Here is a 21,399-nt window from a genome sequence, read left to right as displayed (position 1 = left end):
GCCTCAGCTTGTTGGATGCATTTGCTGTCACTCACAAGTGGAAAAACAAAAAGGCCAGTCTCATCTGCCCCTTCTCCTCATTGCCCTGCTGTGATGGGTGCCACCCCGAGCATGTCTTGCTGGCGAGGAAGCCGAGTGGGGCTGAAATCACGGGAGGAATTTGAGGAGGGCGGGGCAGCATTCTCTGCAGTGCAGTTCTCAGGCCTCAGCCACCAAACCCCAGGCCAACACCTTGCTCGCATGATAATAAGATAATAAGAGGGGGGAGGCAGAGCTGGTACCACGAGAGGCTGGTTTTTCCCAAAGGTGTCAAGCTTCTTCAAGTTTCCCAAAGTCCTGGGCACGATGCCAGTAGGTCATTTTAGATGTCTTTCGAAAACTCCCAATTTTATCACGGCAGGGGTCTAAGAAAAGCCATTATGAAAACGCTGGCAGTAAGTAGGACCCAAGCAAAAAGGATCCCGGCTCTGGATTTCTACCCCACATAATGGAAGTCATTTGAAGTCAAATCATTTATGGGTTTAAAAAAAGAACAAAATAACCCCCAAAAACGGTGTGCTCAGCTGTGTCCGACGTTTTCAGTCTGATAGACTGTAGGCAGCTGGGCTCCTCTGTCCATGGGATTCTCTAGGCAAGAATACTGGAGTGGGTTGCTGTTTCCTTCTGCATGGGATCTTCCTGGCCCAGGGATCGAACCCCTGTCTCCTGCATTGGCAGGCAGATTCTTTACTAACTGTGCCACTTTAGAAGTTCATAGATTTTATTACCAAAACCTGTGTCTGTATATGTGTGCATGTGACTGTGCGTGTGGTGTATCCGAATAGAATTAAAAAAAAAATAGACCTGGAACAAGCCAGGGTTCTGCTTCATCTCGTCCCAAATTCAACTGCACCTGCTGTGCCTTGCTTTCCAATCCCACACCCAATTTCATCAGCAGGTGATGACAAACAAGCTCCTTCCTCTCAGAACAATGGCAGGCCCTGAACATCTGCAGGAGCAAACATTGAAAAGTGGTCCACTTTTCTTTTCCTTTTTCCTCAAGGAAATAACCATTGATTAGACAACTCCCCTCCTGCCCTACCCTCTACTGTACTCACCACATACACACTATGTAATGCATTAAGGCTGGACACAAGAGATCCTAAACAAAGGATGGACGGGACAGGCTGGCTAGAATCTATCAGTTATATCTCTTTTTTAAACCAGAACAAAACAAAAACCACATGCAGTGTTCATAGCTAACAACATGCTTTCTGCTGTCCTGGCCTGGCTTTCCATGCTGCACTATGCTGAGGGCTGCTAGGAATGCCACGAGCCTCAGTCTTCCCATCTGCCAAATGGGAGTATGATACTTCAGTTAAATAATGCATGAAAAGCCCTTTGCAGGTCCCTTGTTTGGCTTATGATAAACAATCGATTTTGCTCTGACTCTTAAGACAGTAAGTCCGAGACCCAAAAAGGGACATAGATGGGGAGTGACATGCAACCGAGATTCCTGAGGTTCCGAGATTCCAGCACAACAAACTCAAACACAGTCTTTCATCACTTTCAAGGCTTTCATCATTCAAGAGGGAAACCTCCTCAGATTTGTGCCCCTCGGGGAGAATCTGCGGTGGCTGTGGTGAGCAGCTTGGAGGAAGCCAGCCCTACACCTCGAAGCTTTGTCCAGATGGAGTTAACACGAGACGGGGAGAGGGGGATTCAAAGAATAGGAATGTGTTCATCTGTGAAATTAAAAGTAGTACAGCATGACATACAACATTATATGGTGGGGTTCGTCAAAAGCAATAATTAGGCTGAATATGACTCTGAACGCACTCATAATCAAACAAAAGCAATTCTACTGAATGAGGAGAGCTGATTCTCTCGGGAGGAGAAAAGAGGCCAGATGCTGAGAAATACTGGGACGTGAGCTCAACAGACTGAGGGCTGGTGGAAATCCAGCCTGGGGAAGGGCGAGGGCAGGGTATTCATTTCGTATCATTGCCACAGAAATTATTGCTGTTCAGTCGCTCAGTCGTCTCCGGCTCTGCGACCCCATGGACGGCAGCACGCCAGGCTTCCTGTCCTTTACCATCTCCGGGAGCTTGCTCAAGCTCATGTCCACCGAGTCGGTGATGCCATTCAACCATCTCGTCCTCTGTCGCCCCCTTCTCCTCTTGCCCTCAATCTTTCCCAGCATCAGGGTCTTTTCCAGAGAGTTGGCTCCTCGCATCAGGTGGCCAAAGTACTAGAGTTTCAGCCTCAGCCATAGAAATTACCATCAACCCCAAAACAACTCATCCACTGACTATCTCACTGTGGCTGTGTGTCCCAGGACCAAGCGCAGTGTGGCTTGGATGGCTTTTCTGCTTGGGGTCTCCCGAGGCCAAAGCGGTGCCTGGCCAGTGTCAGCCTTCCCGGCTCTTATGTGGGGACTCTGGGGAAGAACTTGCCTTCAGTCCCACTTGGGTTATTGACAGAATTGAGTGCCATGTGGGTGTAGGACGGGGGTCCCTATTTCCTCCAGCTGTCAGCCAGAGCTGTTCTCGGCTTTTAGAAGCTGCCCATATTTCTTGCCACACAATGCCCCACTCCACTGTCTTCAAAAGGACATCAAATCCTTCTAGCACTGGTCATCTGCCTGCCTCTTCTCTGCCACCCCCCTGATTTCCTCCTCCACCTTGTTCTTCTGCTCCAAAGGGCTCTGGTGACTACACTGGATCCATTCCAAAAAAATCTAGAACCGTCTCCGTATTTTAAGTTCAGCTGGTTAATTACCTTAGTTATAGATGCAAAGGCGCTGTGTCACCCAGCACAAGCAAACCCAGGGAGGAGCACCGGGGGGAAGGTTGAGAGGCCACAGGTCAGCCTGTAGAAAGCCCTCGGAGGGGCTCCCTTGAAAAATGGGTGCTGGACCCTCTCCCCAGTTGGAGCAGAAAGCTTCCACTGTTTAGACGGGCAACGCATCAGAGAGGTCAGGAGGCAGTGGGGAACAAGCAGGGCTGCCATGGGCATCTATGAAGCCCGGAGCGGGGCCGTCACGCTTGCCACTGCAGTTTAGTCGTGTGTGACTCTTTCTGACCCCCACGGACTGCAGTCCACCAGGCTCCTCTGTCCACAGGATGCTCCGGGCAAGAATACTGGAGTGGGTTGCCATTTCCTCCTCCAGGGGATCTCCCCGACTCAGGGATCGAACATGCATCTCCTGCGTTGGCAGGCGGATTCTTCACCACTGAGCCACCTGGGAAGCTTTCATGGGATCTATGAAACCTGGAGCAGAGGTGTTGTGGGGGCTAGGGCCTTTCCTCATTTGGAAGGTTTGCGAAAGCAACCTGCAATTAGAAGCTGACCTCCAGCTCTCTCCTTAGGATGTGCCTTGCTTCGTCTGGCCGCCCCGGGAAGACATGGGTTCTGAGACCTGCTAGGCATGAAGACTTAAGCCACACCATGAAGGAAACTTCTAGAAGGGAGACAGACCCTCTTTGCTGGGCGGGGTGGGGGGGATGGTGAACAGTCTCCTAAATGGCAGCAACCAGTAAATCGGAGCTACCACTGCCACTGTTTTCGGACAAGCCTCCGACTTGGCCAGGTTTTGAGGAGAACTCAGTGATTTTCAGCTTCCCATCAAACCACCGGGGCAGGCATGACTATTCCCACTGTGAGCAAATGAAGCTCAGAGAGGCTGAGATGACATGCGAGATACGATGACACAGCCACCAAGATGGATCTAAACCCCATTCTCTTATCGTAAAGCCTCCGTTCCTTCCCCCTGCCGGCTAGCTGGCCCTCTGTCTTGCGTGTCTTAAGTTCCTTCCTCCCCCTGCCTTTGCCTTCTTTTAGAATGTCCTTGGACCCAGCGCCTAAGACATAGATTTAATTACTGCTGTTTTTTCATTGACATAATTAAATATCCACAGTGAGGTCAATCAACCTGAACCCATTCGGAGGACACTCCGGAGCCGCTCTGGAATTTTTTTATTTAAGGGCTTTTTATACACAGAGGTTGGCTTTTATGGGTCTAAAATTGGGTTTTTGATTTTGGCCCTCAAGGCAAGAGGTAAAAAAAAAAAAAAAAAAAAAAAACTGTTATAAATAACATTGAGATACCACATTCTTTTTGGCTCTTTTTAAGGGGCTCAATGAGGAGACAAAGCAACGGCTTTATTGAAAAATACAAAGGTTGATCCCCTGGTATGTCATGATCCTGGGTTATATGATCAGAGAGTGGACTGTACAGATACCCCAGCATTATTGGGGGGCCATTCTGAAAAGCTGTAACAGGAGACCCCCCTCCTCCCTGTTGAAGCGCTTTCGGCCTCAAGGTCCCCACCCAACCAAGCCTGCTTTTGCTCAACTTGCCACTGTGCTCTTGCGAGCAGGAAAAAGGGAGCATTTTCTGGCTCCTTTTAACATAAAAAAGGATGCAGAATGCACCTGTGCTCTAATAAATGCGGGGGCATGGTTGGGAGGGGAGGGAAAAATAATAATAAATGCAGCTAGGGGCTGAAAAGAGTGGTTTTTGAAGCTAATGACAGTGTTTCTGCCTTTACTGCTTCGGGCAGAAACAGGAAGTTAGAAATCTAAGTGGCTTGAGAAAATATAACATTTAACAAACTCATTTGTAGGCCTCCAGTTGTATTATCCTAATTTATTTCATTGTTGTGGGGGATTTCTTTTGGGGACTTTTTTGATCTATTTTTAATGGGAGACTAATGTGCATTCCTCCCCTCACCCCCCACCAACTCTCCCCGCTTTTTTTTTTTTTTTTTGCAGGGATTTATTGAGCAGTAAGGCACTTTAAAAAAAAGAACTTTTCTTTTTTAACCTACTCCTTTATGGAGGCGAAGACAGAACTGGGGGCGGGGGAAGAGATTCCTGCTTCATAATCCATATTTAATGTCGATGGGAGCAATTCCTACAGCTTTATTGCACCTGAATCTTCCAGGAAGGAAAACCATTCTACCAGCGTGGAGAAGGTCATCGTTTAAGAACCCCCCTCTGCCCCTGACCCCTTCCCCACGGTGGTTCTCACATCGCGATCTGGCTTCCTGCTCCAAGGCCTACTGCTAAATTCCATGGAATGCTTCATCCACGTGGACCCCCGACCATCTGATAAGTAAATGTGCCCCCCAGTTTTGCAGGCTGGCATCATGTCTGCAGAACCGAGACACGTAATTATTACATTTCTCCAGCGCTCCAGGATGAAGGCAGGTACAGAGTGCCTCTTCTGGGCTGAGTGCTGGAGTCCGTTCATCGCCTAAAGACGGGCAAAACCGAACCTGGCCATTTTCTGCCGGTCCAGAAACTCCCTGACTCCTTCCTTCAGGCACAGAAAGGGAAAACCAGCTGAACTGTCTTGCAGAGAGGAGGAGGAGGAGGGAAGAAAGTGAAATCAGTAATTTGAAGAATTTCTTGAATAATCACCTCAGTTAGGGACTCCATTAGATGGCCGCGTGTTCCCAGAGCATGGTGTAATTGAAAAGGGCTTCACAGTTTAGTTGCTCTATGAATTGTCCAACAAGCTTGCGAGGAAGGTGGGACAGGGATTAATTAGCCTGCAGGGAAGGAGGAGAAAGTGGATAGATGGAGAGAGAACATGACATGTGCAAGGTCACAAGGGAAGTTAAGGTAAGAGCCAGGACTGGCCCCCACCAATGTCAAGGGGTCTATAGGATAAGCTCCCCACAATGTTCAGTGCCTATTAATTACAGCCAGCTTCTGTCTACCAAGCCCATAGCACACATATACAATGAGGCCTAAAGAGAAAGAATTTTCAGGATTCTGGAAAGTAATGAATGAAAGAAGTCAAAGGTATGTTAGGATGATTGTGGGGGGAGGGGTACACACGGAGGCTAAAAAAAAAAATGATGCCAACTTGAAAAAAAAAAATCTTAGAAACAAAACCAGGAGTCTGATCAAACAGGGAACATAACAAAATGAACAAGAAGGGGGAGAAACTATTAAGATGAAAAGACCACAGGATATTTGGGGAGGATTAGCAGGGTATTTAAAGAGTAAGAGTATAACCAAAAGAGATTAAAAAAAAAGAGTAAAACCGAATCACTGCGCTGTACATTTGAGAGGAACACAACACTGTAAATTAACTATGCGTCAACTTTTAAAAAAGACACCAGTGAAACATCAACTTTGGGGCAGGGTATAGACTTTCAAACTTGAGTTTGATCTTTTTGGCGTGGAAACTTCAGTTGCATTAAAATTCAGCAAAGCGTAATTTCACATGCATAAAGACAGACAATCTCCCTCTGAAGGTTGAGGTTATATATTTAAGAAAATAAACCGGACGACGGATTTAAATTCTCGATTCAAATTGATTCTTTATTCCCAAAGATGTCTACTTCTGAATGTCACCTGTGAAAATTTAAGACTCATCTGAGGACACCTTGATATTCCATGGAAAAGGAAAGAAGAGCCCGTGCCATTATTATTGTATTATTCCTAGTTCTAGACATTCCAGCAAAGCTTTTCTAGTTAAGAGTTTCCCTCCTGTGTTTGAATCTAGTTGAATCATCAGGGAAATGGCCAGGAGGAAATGTCAAGGTGTCTTTCCACCTTCTGCTACAGCATCATGATCACTTATTTGCAGAGGTCAAGAATCAGGCTCACCAGTAGAAGGGTAATATAAGGATGTCTCAAGTTGGCCTGCCCCGGATATTGGCATGCAATGCCCATGTGCTTGAAACTCTCCATGGCAATTAGACTGGTGACTCAAAATGACTTCCAAATCAGTAGAAAATGTTACTGACTTCCAATTCAGTATGTGTCACTGAATTTGGAGCATGTATGTGGATTTTTTTTACCAAACTCCCAAACGCAATCTGATTTGGCTACAAGACATATCAAATATGGAAGATAAAAGTATCTCAGTGTCAGGTTTTGTAGTAGAACATGCTCTAGGTATTAATATTACAGTGTTCTTTGCTCTTATCCCCTGTTTATAAATTGATTCCATGGACTAATGCAGCAAACTTTTCTTGAGCAAAGATAAGACAGTCCCTGTCTTCAAGGAGTTCACCATCTAGTGGACACAACAGACAAGCAATAATTTCAGTTCAATGAGAGAAGCTTGACAAGGTACAAGAAAATCTCAACCATGAAGGTCAATTCTGTCTGGAAAGGGGGAGCAGAAAAGATTAACCACAGGAAGGGCTGTTTTGTGCTGAGTCTTGAGACAAACACAAAATATCAATCCAAACTCAACAACAGTCTCATCATGGGCTCCCAGTACCATAGCCCAGAGAGACTCAGGAAGAATTCTCAGAAACCAGTAGATCCCTGGGTTTTGTTTCTTCCTTCCAACCTCCTTCTCTTGAAGAGCTTCTTAAATATCTGGCCAAGGACCTGGAAACAGACTCTTGAACAAGAGGAAATCATGCCTCTGAATGACTGTGGACACCAATGATGCAGCGTTTGATAGATGCAGACCCTGGGCTCCCCGCTGGTTGATGCTTCATCTCGGGGACTGTGTGCCCTTTCAGAAGCCACGCTGGTTCTTTGGAGCCACCACAGGTCTGCTGATCCCACTGGGTACTGACCTGCAGGGGGGAAGCTTCCCTTCAAGGGTGGAAGCCAGGAAAGGAGTGGGAGGAAGCCTGAGTCCTAGCAGGGCTGCTGAGCAGTTCTGCCGACTCAGCGGGACGTGAAACTCGTGTGCCCCCTCTTGGAAGCCCCCAGCCCCGGACAAGTTATCCGGCCTGGGGTAGTGGACCTGTGCTCCCAGGAGCAGGACGATAGGTGAGAAACAGGGTGTGAGTGACTACAATCTTTGATATCAAAGAGGTCAGGATTTGGATTGTGTGCTTGATTCTTATTAAATGAGTGACTTACTGCCCTGTACCTCTGTCTCCTCATTTAGTAAATGGGTACAGAAATGTCTCGGTCACAGGATCACTTTGAAGATAAGAGAGAAAACAGGAAAGGCTGTTCATGAAGGGCAAAACCAATGGCATGTCACATAGAAAAGCCCTCAATAAATGGTGATTACTATTTAAGTGCCTACTGTGTGCTGCCATCTTGATTCTTTATTTTGCTAAATCTTTTTTTTGTTGGCCATGCCATGTTGCATATGGCATATGGGATCTTCCTTGCCCTCTTCAATGAACTGTGGACTCCTAACCACTGGAGTCCCTCCAGCTAAATATTTAAAGGGATTTTGAATAGTTTATGTGATGGTCCTCAGTTTACAAAACAGGAAAGGTAAGCAGGAGAGGTAAAAAAAACTTGAAGGCAGGCTTCAAGCCAAGGGCTGAGGTCCAAAGCCCAGACTGGTCTGTATGACACCTGCAAAGAAGCTTCTGACTTCTTGTGGGGGAAAAGGGTGGAAAGGCAGGCACACAGAGTGAGGCGGAGAATGTCTCCTTCTGAAGAGCTGGTCTTGACTTGAGACCTCAGCAGTGGAATCTGGCACTGATTCCTTCTAGGCAACCAGAAGGAAGGACGTGAACAAGTATCTCAGTCACTAGTTCAGGTTTGCCTCAACAGCAATGTCTCCAAACATCTCAAAAATGGGCTTCCCTGGTGGCTCAGCAGTCAAAGAGGACTCCTGCCAACGCAGGAGGCACGGGTTCCATGCCTCACCCGGGAAGATGCCACATGCCTTGGAGCAACTACTGAACCTGAGCTCTAGAGCCCCAGAGCCAAAGCTGCTGAGCCCGCGCGCCACAACTCCCGCGCCCGCACGCCCTGGAGCCCGTGCCCGCGCGCCCTGGAGACTGTGCCCGCACGCCCTGGAGCCCGTGCCCGCGCGCCCTGGAGACTGTGCCCGCACGCCCTGGAGCCCGTGCCCGCGCGCCCTGGAGACCGTGCCCGCGCGCCCTGGAGACTGTGCCCGCGCGCCCTGGAGCCCGTGCCCGCGCGCCCTGGAGACTGTGCCCGCGCGCCCTGGAGACTGTGCCCGCGCGCCCTGGAGCCTGTGCCCGCGCGCCCTGGAGACTGTGCCCGCGCGCCCTGGAGCCTGTGCCCGCGCGCCCTGGAGCCCGTGCCCGCGCGCCCTGGAGACTGTGCCCGCACGCCCTGGAGCCCGTGCCCGCGCGCCCTGGAGACTGTGCCCGCACGCCCTGGAGCCCGTGCCCGCGCGCCCTGGAGACTGTGCCCGCGCGCCCTGGAGACTGTGCCCGCGCGCCCTGGAGCCTGTGCCCGCGCGCCCTGGAGACTGTGCCCGCGCGCCCTGGAGACTGTGCCCGCGCGCCCTGGAGACTGTGCCCACGCACCACAACTCTCACACCCGCACGCCCTGGAGACTCTGCTCTGCAACAAGCGGAGCCACCACGGTGAGAAGCCCGAGCACCGCAATTCGAGAGCAGGCCCTGCTTGCCCTGACTGCAGGAAAACCCGTGCAGCCGTGAAGACCCGGCACAGCCAAAAATAAACAAGCAAAATTATTATTTTTTTAAATCTCAAAAATGAGATAGCTTCCCTGGATATCTTGCAATGACCATCAACCTTGGTAAGTCAAATTCAAGGTCCTCTTAAGTAGTTTGTTCAATTCAATTTTATCTTGGCCTGTCACACATGTGAAAAAATGTGTCATAAGCCCTTAAAATGTAACCTTTTTTCCTGAAATATTTTGGCAGGTTTTTTATTCATTCTTTCCTTCCCCTACTTTACCAAAGTTACAGAGGTCAATCTTTTCTTATGTTATCTTTTTGGGGGGTTATGAGTGGGGGCGGGGGCCTGGAGGGAGATGGTGGGTAGGCTTATTTTCCAAACTGCTGTCATACGTTTTCAGAACTTGTCCCCAGACTATCCTCCGGGATGTCAAAGGAACCTTAGACAAAGGCTAGACTGATCTGGGGACTCTTACTTTCAAGGAGGATCATGACCTTTAACCTCAGACCCCACAAGATGCAAGATGGGTGAGAGGTGCAGGAAGCAGTTTGTGTTAGTTAAGAAAGCTGATTTTTTATGGAGAATCGACTCTTCCCTGGTAGCTTATGCCAAGGACACAGAGGAAAATCCACTTCGCTTCTCCTTGCAAATCACACCAGGGCTACCAGAAAAGAAAGGACTCTCCGATTGTGTTAACAACACAGTCACACATAATTTGGACTTGGGCATACGAAAGAATAATCACCCATCAGCCTCTACACGGAGAAAAGCAGAGAGAGGGAGAGAAAGGCATAGTCAATCCCCCCACCCACGTGCTCTCCCCGCTCAGCCACGTTCATCTGTATGATCCTACAGAATATGGCACAATGTTTTCAGGGAGAAATAAAACCCTAGAACTTCATTAATGCCATAATTAAGGACCAAATTAGCAGGCCAAAAAATAAAATAAAATCACTATGATTTAAAAAGAAATAGTAGTGAAAGCACCAATCCTGAATTTATACAAAGTAATGTTTTATTACATTTCTTCTTCCCCTTTTGAACATTTCACTCTCAGGGAATTAACTGCCTTCTCAAACCCAGGAAAGGAAACCTGAAAATTTCTCCTTTTTCTCTGAGGATGGGGGGATGCAAATACAAGGCATCGCAGGAATAGCGGACGCTCTGTTTTCTGAGTGCTCGCCCGTGATTTATGAAAGGTGTGCCTCGCTGCGGGAAGATAACGCCATTTGAAATGGTCCATTTCATAAATCTATCCTCCTTGTCCCCAGCCGCACACAGGACTACTATGAACTCCTGAATCCAATAATGTTTTCATCCTCTATTGACAAAAAAAGAAGCGGGGGGTTGGGGGGGGAGGACTTTGTTTGGCGTGAGCGAGGTAATGATGCCCTTACAAGGGAGCAGCCCTAACACGCCGTCTCCAGGGCTTTCTCTGGCAATGGCCACCAGGCCTCCAAGGCGGGGATGCTTGGATAAACAAAATGAAGAGATAATCAACATGCACGACATCCGGAATGTCCTTGTATGGCTAGCGGCATTAATTATAGCCTGGGCCCCAGCCTCCCGGCGACCGCAGAACTGAAAGCTTTGCCTGAACACCCTCTCCGCCCCGTGATGGATTTATCCTCTGGAACTGGGGTATTTCCTATTCATTCATGCACCGCTTCAGTATATCTGCTTGTTTATCTCACAGCAAGAATGCATCCAGAAGAGAGTTCTGTGCCAGTTGGGGACCAATCATAAACTTCAGTGAAATTCATGGTTGTGAGCTGCTCTGGCGGTAACGAGGGGGGAGGTGATATATACATATCCAATGCCGGGCGGGCTCCAGAAGACCCGTATGAAATACGAGCAGGGGACAGAAGAGACTTCCTTGGGAGCCAATGAAATGGACAGCTTAGACGCGAGAGGTGACTACAAATACACGATGGATGCAACTTCTCAGACGGAAGTCGTACGTCAGGCTGGGATCAACTTCTCCTGACTGACTCTGAGAAGGGGCGAAGGGGACAGGAAGGCGACATGCAGCGCCCCGGGGTCTCGGAGCCTGGAGAGGGAAAGAAATCACACCCTCTAGGCATGAGGCCCTTCCGGTTCTTCACAAAGGAAATAAAGCCAAATTTTAAAAAATGAAAGAAAAGTAGGCATGCATGTATTTAGCAATGTTTTAACCTGAGTGGCAATTAGGGCGTCTGAGAAAACCCTTACACCCACCACTCAGATATTAATGGATTAAGAGGCAGATAAAGCAGAGGATATAAGATGGAAATGATGCAGAAATGTGAATTTGAAAGAACTACCAACATAGGATACTCACCCTGATACTCTGGAATTTGCATATTTTGACTTGTATTTAAAAAGCAATTTCAAGGTCAGCTTCAGTGCAGAAACACTGAGCTGAGATGGGAAGTAACCCCATTAAAAGTCTACCAGTGTTTTGCATATTTATTTTTCTTCCTCTGTAGTGAGCAATGACGACTCATAAATCAAAAAATCAGGGTAAACAAATACCAAAGAGGTTACTTTATACAAAATGTATACTCTGTATTCTATCTACTTATACACACAAACATTTCTATTACTAGAATTTATAAAGTGTGTAATACATGCATGCATGCTTAAAAAATTTGCATACATTTCCATAAGATGGAAAAAAATATATTATTGTCCCAAGTCTCAGAAGACCATGGCCCAAATAAAATGACGACCACCTCAAATGCATTTTTGTATAATGGGATGGAAGTAATGTTTATTTTTAAAAGCTCCAGGCCTATTTTTTTTTTTTTGGCATAAATATATTTAAATTTTCCAGTTATGTAGATACATGGTCTGACCATGAATATCCTAGGCAGGTATAGGCAGCTGAACAGGATAACCTTGGGTCTTTTCAATAAGACTCGAGGAACTTCATCAAAAGCATGTACAGATATCAAAATCAGCATCCACCCCTTTCTACTGAAGACACCATCAGACTCCTGTCACCCTGATCAACCTGGGGCAGGCTGGAAGAGGGAACGGGGTTTGGAGAACTGAGAGTTGCCACTGAAAGAGGCAAAGTTATCCCCAGAAAGCAATTTTCCCAGACAACACGGATATTCTAGCAGTATAAACACTTCTGTGTTTTAGAAACTTCTTAATAATTTGATATCTGATAACTGACAATTTGATACATGGCATCCTAGGCCACCGTAGACGCCACCTACAAAAATTAGCCCTGTGTCTTTATTCACTTGTTTTATAAAAAGAATGATCCTATAGACTAGACTTGAAACAACTTTGGGTCACTTCCCAAAAAATGAAGTCCATCCTCAAAGGATAAACATGTGCCACCAGTGAGCTGATGCCAAAGAAAGGATCAAGAGTACTTGACTTACTCAAAAGTAAGTCACAGAAATGAAATTCTGAAAAATGTTTCCAGCAATTGAAGAATCATGCCTCCTTGTCATATAAGACAGTGCTTAACACAGAACTTGGAGCAGCAAAAAAAACTCAAGAAATGCAAGTTTAATACATCTCTGTGGAATTTACATGATCAGAGAAAACACACACTCAAAAAACAAAAAAAAAAAAAGGAGATGATTCCATTAATACGTAATCCTTATAAAGTGTTAGTCATGTCCAGCTCCTTGTGACCCCATGGACTGCAGCCCACCAGGCTGCTATGTCCATGGAATTGTCCAGGTAAGAATACTGGAGTGGGTTGCCATTCTCTTCTCCAGGGGATCTTCCTCATCCAGGGATCGAACCTGGGTCTCCGGCATTGCAGGCAGACTCTTTACCATCTGAGCCACCAGGAAGCCCCTATGTAATCCTTATGGTGGTGGTTTGGTGGTTTAGTCACTAAGTCGTGCCTGACTCTTGCGACCCCATGGACAGTGGCCTGCCAGGCTCCCCTATCCATGGGGTTCTCCAGGCAAGAATACTAGAGTGGTTTGCTATTCTCTTCTCCAGGGTATCTTCCCAACCCAGGAATTGAACCTGGGTCTCCTGCATTGCAGGCAGATTCTTTACCGACTGAGCTACCAGGGAAGCACATGTAAACCATATACCTGTATCTAATTAATGTGATTAAACATACAGGTATATTTATGAATCAGGGTAGCTCATACTATTCTGGTAACTTTTTGGTTTATTTGAAATGCTTTTAAAATTAAAAGTCTCCCCCACCAAGAAAAAAAAAAAATACCCTAGAGATGTGCCCCTCTTACGGAAATTTGATACATCAGAATTTTTTTTAAATCTAGGAATGAGGATAAATGATGAGAAGGAATTATTGAGAGACTGACTTAAAGTCCCTGTACTAGAAAACTATTTCCACTTAATTTTCCAGGACCAGATTTAGCACATATTATACCCAACAATATATGACCATATTCCAAAACCCAAATGGATTACTAATGGATTAATATGCTTTAAAAAGCATCTTTACAAGATTTAACCATGAACAGAACTCCTTGCTTCTCTTGGCTTCCAGTTAACATGTGACACCCTGTAATACTTCAAGTTAAAGAGTTACAGAGCCTGGAGTTTTATATGAGCCTGACAGTGATGGATTAAAACCATACTCTAGACATACCTAAACAGTAGCACTTACTTTTTCTTACTTAAATCAGGGTTGACCTACTGGAGCCATTTGCTGGAAACTGTAATTGCTGAGCTGTTGTCAGAAATCTCTCCTTGCCTAGGGTGAGTTGGTTTCCAAACCAAGAGGAGAAAGTACAACCAAGACACGTTCCAAAAATCCATGCAGCCTATGAACCTTGCCCAGTAAGGAATTAGAGAAGTTCTGCAGTTTGATGAGTCTTACTCACAAAGCAAGTTAAAATTCAACATGGTACATCCATGTTCTGAGTTGCATTCTTTATAATAGCTCAAACACGGAAGCAACCCAAATGTCCATTGACAGATGAAAAAGCAAAATGCGGTACATACATACAATGGAATGTTATTTAGCCTCAGAAAGCAAAGAATTTCTGACACATGCTATAACATGGATGAACCTGGAAGACACTACAGTAAGTGAAATAAGCCAGTCACAAGAAGACAAATACGGTATGATTCTAGTTAGACAAGGTACTTAGAAGAGTCAAAATTGTTAACGACAAGAGCCCCCGGTTGCCAGGGGTTGGAGAGAGGGGAGAAAGGAGGTACAGAGTTTCAGTTTCACAAGGTGAAAACAGCTATGGGGATGAAGGGGGATGAGGACTGCCCAACAATGTGAACGTCTTCAGTACTCCTGAACCGTACACTTAGAAATGTTTAAGATGTTAGCTTTTACATGATGAGTATTTTACCACAATTAAAAAAATAATCCGGTCTGGCGTGGATTACTTGCTCCTTAACTGTTCACTAGCATCCATTCACGCTGTCATTGCTTATTCACTGGGCAGGCCAGCCCACCCAGGAACTGGCTCTGGATAACAAAGTGCCTTCTCCATCTTGGGGAGATCGGGAAAAACTTGGGTTGGTTTCAGGATCTTCGAAAAGTCTGGCACCATCCGGGATAACACCAGGAGAAACTTGTTTGGAACGGGTGGCTATAAGCAGCCCCCTGGGGCACAGGCCAGGGAATTAGGCCTGAGGTCAAAGGTAAGTGTGAGACACCCTGCAAATAATCAAAACTCAACCATGAAACTCACCACTTTCCCCGAGTGCAGCTACTAATCTCACTTTCCCTGATTCCGTCCATGGACCACCATTCTCGTGGTCACCAGACCAAAAATCACTTACATCTCCTTTCTCTCACCATCAAGATCCCACCAGCCATCCTCTCAACCCATTTCTTCCTCTCTAAACCCACCTGGTCAACCCAATTTAGAACCTCATCAGTTCTGGACTAAAATACAGTCATAACCTCTTAATTATTTCTCAGCTTCTTGTTCCTTGACACCTGCCGTACATGTTTATTTAAATGTGTGTGTGTGTGTTAGTCGCTCAATTGTGTCTGAATCTCTGCGACCCCATGGACTATAACCCGCCAGGCTCCTCTGTCCATGGAATTGTCCAGACAAGAATACTGCAGTGGGTTGCCGTTTCCTTCTCCAGGGGAGCTTCCAGACCCAGGGATCAAACCCACGTCTCCTGCATCGCAAGAAGATTCTTTACCATCTGTTGACCATCTGAGCCTCCAGGGAAGCCTACACACACACACACATACATACATACATGTGTGTGTATATTTATATATTTAAAGTCTTCAGAAACGCCCTTGTTATCTTACTGACAGAAATAAACCAACAAAGAAAGAATAAGACAAAAACCTGCTGTGGCCCCCTTGCCACTAAAGGGGGTTTAAGCTTTTGATCCTGGCATCAAAGTCCCTTCTCAAATGACCTTCGTGAGGAGGACTGCAGAGTGGCTGGTGGGGGAGGTGGGCACATAAAAGCAGGCACCACCCATTTACTCGCTTTCGCCTTGGGCCGCAGGGTCTGAGCAGTGATGCCTCAAAGGAGCGGTTCCCATGGCTTTCTCTAAGCTGTCCTCACCAAAGCTCTCCCGCTGCTTTGGCCTTTGTAACTATCAGGGCAACGCATCGCCTTTTACACACTTGTTGAAAGGGTATCCCATGGGAGACGGTCCTCAGGGGAGCAGTTGACTCCCCTTGACTCCCAGGCCCTGCTCTCTTGACCCGGCTATCCACACTGTGGACAGTCTCATCAGAGAGGCTGCTGCAGCTTGTGCCCACGGCCCTTCAGGGGACAGGTAGGACGTGGTCTGCTGTTTAGACACGGATGCTCTCTGCTGGCCGATGGAACTCACACCTGTCCTCTGGAGGCGGGGGCTGGACCAGGTGCTCACCAGACACCTCCGAGCTCCCCACCTTGTCTGTCTGGCCCCTAGGAGGGGGTGGGACCAGGCTGAGTCATCCCCCTTCTGGGAAGGTCCCTCCTAGAAACCACCACTGCGCCAGCCCTGGGTGATGGGCCGGCTCCCTGTGATGTGGATTAAGTCTTTTTAAATTCCAGGGGGGCCTCGCATCGGGGCAATTCATCCCAGAGGCCGCAGCTGCGGGTCTCTCTTTCGGGGAGGTCAGCAATTCCAGCGTTTGGTTGGCACCTCTTGAGCAGGGTGCCAGGAACATTTCGAAGACAGCATTTTCCTTGGCAGGTGTGCCCGCTGGTGGGGCCCACTTCAAGGTTTGTGAGAGCAGGGAAACGGCAGCTGGGATCTATCTGTGGTTGTGGGTAAGTGCGTTTGGAGGGGCGAAGGGAACGAGGACTGTCTCACACAGCACGTTCTCGTTCAGACATGAAGGAAAAGGCCAGAGTGGTCAGGTGGCTGCTGGGGCAGGCAGGGTCGTCCCCCAGGGCTGCCTTGGGTCACCGCTCGGTCGATTTAAGAAGTCTCTCTGCTTGGAGGCTACACTCAGACACCTCTGTGTCTCAGAAGGGACTGGACCCAGCACTTTAGGGGCAGCTCAGACCATGGGTTGCTTCTCTGTGTCTGAAGGGTCGGGCTCAAGCCCCTTGGCTGTACCAACAACTCAGGCTGGTGCTGCCACCGCAAACTGCCTTCAAACTCCGGGACCCCTCCTCCAGTGTCTTGCCCAGCTGGACAATGAAACAACTGGTCCTTCTGTATTCTGGCCCTGCCGGTAGACGATCCCGTGTTTCACATTCCGTGCTGTATTACACTTGCTCACCTGCTTGTTTGCGTGCTCAGTCGGGCTCAGCTCTTTGTAACCCAGTGGACTGGAGCCCATCAGGCTCCTCTGTCTATGGACTTTTCCAAGCAAGAATACTGGAGTGGGTTAATTACTTCTATTTCTTAATTTTTAAAAATATATACTACTGTATATAAAAGGGACTTCCCTGGTGGCTCAGCTGGTAAAGAATCTCCCTGCAATGTAGAAGATCCAGGTTCAATCCCTGGGTCAGGAAGATCCCCTGGAGAAGGGACTGGCTACCCACTCCAGTATTCTTGCCTGGAGAATTCCACGGACAGAAAAGCCTGGCAGGCTAGAGGCCATGGGTTTGCAAAGAGTCGGACAAGACTGAGAGTGACCAATACTTTCATTTTCACATAAAAGAGATAATCAACAAGGACCTACGGCATAGCATAAGGAGTGGTACTCAGTATTCCATAGAAAGCTATACAGGAAGAGAATCTGAGAAAGAACAGATGTATGTGTGGATACAACTGAATTACTCTGCTGCCCGCCTGAAGCTAACACAGTGCTGGAAATCAACTTTACTCTAATAGAAAACCACCAAAATCAAAGCAAAAAAACACACCTTATTATGTTTACATTGCTCCTCTATAAGACTGTAGGCTCCCCAAGGTCAAGGAGCATGTCCTAACTGCCTACGCATCCATGCCAGTCTCCATGGCTACATAACAGACAGTGGGGAAGAAAGAGGAGTGCAAATAAGGCAAGCATCCTTTTCCCAAAGACCACCCCTGAGGACCACACAGGACTTCCCTGCCATCCCACTGGCTGTAACTTGGCCACATGGCCGCAGATTGCTGGAAGGGCAGTTAGGACAGGGAGTGCTTACTCTGAACCACCAAGAGCCTCCTGGAAAACTCTGTGACTAAGAAAAAAGGATGGACGTGATATTGTGTGAGAAGCAACAGCTCTTACCCAACAGCATTTCTAGAATCCCTGTCTTCCTTGCTGCGTGGCCTGAGGCGGGAGTCCGCGGATGTTCGACAGACTCCCACCCCACCTCCCCACACCGCATCCTTCTACTTTTCATTCAAAACCATCTTCTAAATGGCAGAAGGCTCTTCCTGAGGGCAAGCAGTCCAGGCTGGACTTTCGGCCTGTCCCCTAACCCTCCCACTCCTAGGAATGGAAGTGGAGCCTGGCAGTCTCATCCTGCCTTCCTTCCCCACTAAGCTCAACAAATACTTTTGAAAGATAACAGCTCAAGGTATGGCCCTCTCACTTAGACCCCAGACCATGCTCCTGAAGGCTGCCAGGAGGCTTTCCCCTGCCCCCCTCCTCAGCACTGGAAATAGATTTTTAAGCAGTGTTATAGAGCAGTTTCTCTTCAAAATCCTCCTTTCCTTTTCTTTAGTAATATCTTTATAAATCACCGTTATAAAAATAAGGCAAGCAGAAGGAAAAATATGCAGTGCCGAGAAACTGAAAATTCAAGTATTTGCTTTTTATGGGACACTTGAGGCTCTTAAAAAAGAGAACTGCTAGAAAACTTAAATACAAAAAATTCACTGTATGATAACATAAAAAGCCCAACAGAACTGAATAGTTTATGAAAATAATTTGAATATTTACGCTTCAATTTATGGTCTGAAAATCACCCCCAATCCACGACCTTCTTCTTAAATGGATTTTCTGAGAGAGCGTTAAATACATGCTGATTATTTTGACACCATGTCGACTTGGATATTCTGTGCAATGATTTGCAGGCAAAAAGGAAATTCCCTAAAACTCTAATGTAAGTATATGTGAACATACATTATATATACAGAGAAGTACATTTATATGCATGCATATATATAAAGTTTAACAAACATTTCAACTCAAAGGGGGTATTTTGGGGTTGCTGTTATTGTTAGGGGAAAATACTGTAAATTTAACTTGAACGAAGCCAAGGGCTACAACACATTGTAATTCTCTTGACAGGGAAGCTCGGGTTCAAGTTCATATCTTTTTATTTTCTAAGACTGAAGCTGCATGATCGTTTAAACCGTGTTTTATACACAACATTATAGAAACACAGCAATGCGGGTCCATAAAAGTGTTGATGAAACAGAACCAAACATTCTCCCATTTTGACTTCCCTATTATTTTTCCCGTGTATGTCAAAGAAAGCCCTTCTCAGAATTTCTTACAATTTGTCTATTTAGGAAAAGTATTTACCATTATTTCAACAGGCCCCCAAAGCATCAAATATCTGTACCAAAAAAATCAATATTTACTTCCAACAGGGAAAAATATTCAGTACAAGGAAAATGGTAAGGAAAGCATATGTCCAAACACTTTATTATTAAACTCATGGGTTTAATGAAACCCAAACATGGGGAATACATTATGTAAATACACATGGACAAAGGGCTTTTGAAGAGCAGGGGACCACAGCATTCAGGATCTGTGACTATGATTTTTTTTTGTTTGTTTATACATTCTAGCAGGAATTCATATAACACACATACACAGACACACACACACTGCTGAGACTATTTATTCAGTTTTAAGCACAAACCTCTGCAAACTTCAGCAAAAGGGAGGCCTCAGAATATGTGTCTGAGCAAAAGAATAATTCACTGAACTTCAGGGTTAAAATAAAAAATAAACATACTGAGAGAATTCCCTACTTTATCTGGCTTCCGAAGAAAGACACTTTATTCAAGGATGCACAGGCAGATTCCCCAGGACTGGGCACTGAGACGGAACTAAAATCAGAGACAAAAGATACAGACTCAGGCAGCAAGTCGATAAATAAGTGCTTGGTTAAGTCTGATAATTATGCCTTAATTACATCCCTTCTCTCCACTTTGGACTTAAAGGAGAACACACGGCCACAAATGGTATGTCGACCCGGGTAGCGTTGTGGTGCTGGGGTTGGGTTGGACAAAAAGTGTTTCAGGTTTTTCCATAAGAGCTGATGGAAAATTCCAAATGGACGTTTTGGCCAACTCAGTATTTAGGTGATTTCAGAGATCAAACAGCCAACGTCAATTTATCAAATTTTGGCTTTATCAGTTTATCGAAGTCAGGCTCCGGGCTGCGTGTAAAACTCTGGTGAACTTACAAACAGATGTGCAAATAGACACATAAGATCATAAAAGAAGTAATACCATTTATTGGTGGTTTATTATGCACCAAACACATTTCGAAGCCTTGGCATGTATTAGCTGAGACGGTCCCTGAAACAACCCACTAGCTATGTCTTCTTCGTGTTATTCTGTGAAACAGATGAAGAAGCCAATGCATTCAGGGAAACTAAACTACATGTCCAGGCTCACCTATCTGAAAACTGGACAAAAAGGCGGGTCTGCTGGGAGCTGGAAAACAAAGACCATGGTCTTCCCACTAAAGCTCAAACTCCAGGGGTGTCTACGTCCTTGTAACAATGGGCCAGGCGCTGACACTCCTGCTCACAGGTACTCAATTCATTTCCTCCTCAAAGCGAGGCTCATTTTACAGTCAGCCGTGGGGAAGAGCTGACATGACTTTCCCAACCACCCCCGACTCCCCACCAAGCAGAAGTCAAGGTCAAGGTCAGCCCTCGGCTGGTTGTCTTGCTGCCCAGACCCAGGCTCTTTTCCAGAAGCACAGGCTACTTCCATTGAGTCCTTCAAGTACAAAACCCACGTGCCAAACAGCTTGCTGGAAGATGGGGGGGTCGGGGAGGGGAGGGGAGATGACGGTCCGGGCACCTCGAACTCCTGAGTTGCACATGGCTCCCTTGACGGGGCGTGGCCATGGGTGGTCTTCTCTGACCCGGGTAGACCGCGTCCTCCCTGAAGGCGGGGTCTGCAGCGGACTGACCACGCAACATCCTCAGCCCGCCTGGCGTCCTTGACTCTGCCGGCATCCGTGAAGGCAGCAGGCAGTCTGCTCAACATACTAAGCGGCCAGTGTAGCCTGAGCCCTGGCCATTCCAAACAGACAGATGAAAATGCCCACACCCTGGGGCCCAGGCACTCTGGCCAGGCTGGCTATCGTCCTTCAGCTGCTGGATCAAGCGGGGCTGGTTGCGGCTCTCGTCAACCAAGGCTGCAGTATCTTACGACGTGAACCACTGGCAACGGCCACACTAGCGCACGCTGCCTGACATTGGTGCTCTGGTGCTGTGGATCGGATGAACCAGCAGCCTCCATCCAGCTCCTGGCCAGCAGCCACAGGACATCTGAAAGGAGACGGTGCCTGCCTTCCGCAGAACGAGCACCGACAGGTAAACGCCTCTAGCTTCACCGTGCTGCTCCCCCTCCGAGACAAACGGTCCCGAAGTGACAGATACAAACTTACCAAGGAAGACATCAAAAGCTTGGCTTTTGATGTGTAACTACATTTCAATGGCACCGGTCAAGTTTTATTTTCTCAGGGGTCTCTAATGTTGGCTCTAAATGCCTGCGTCTCTCCTTACCTGTGGTCTC

General features: G+C 46.9%; 1 protein-coding gene across 3 annotated transcripts in view; it reads right to left on the bottom strand.

Moving 5' to 3' along the window:
- Positions 1-21,399, bottom strand: part of WWOX (WW domain containing oxidoreductase) — an 891,989-nt gene that overhangs the window by 221,453 nt on the left and 649,137 nt on the right. Inside the window, exon 9 of one of the 3 annotated variants that reach the window (XM_043898112.1) lies at positions 18,675-19,692. The exons of the other annotated variants lie outside the window; for them this stretch is intronic. Coding sequence (XP_043754047.1) covers positions 19,642-19,692 — 51 coding nt within the window. The 3' untranslated portion in view covers positions 18,675-19,641. Of the gene's footprint in view, positions 1-18,674; positions 19,693-21,399 lie in introns of those variants that run through there. 3 annotated transcript variants of the gene reach the window in all.

This window comes from Cervus elaphus, chromosome 4 (assembly GCF_910594005.1).
Source record: "Cervus elaphus chromosome 4, mCerEla1.1, whole genome shotgun sequence".
NCBI lineage: Eukaryota > Metazoa > Chordata > Mammalia > Artiodactyla > Cervidae > Cervus > Cervus elaphus.
This window is presented reverse-complemented; position numbering and strand designations above follow the sequence as displayed.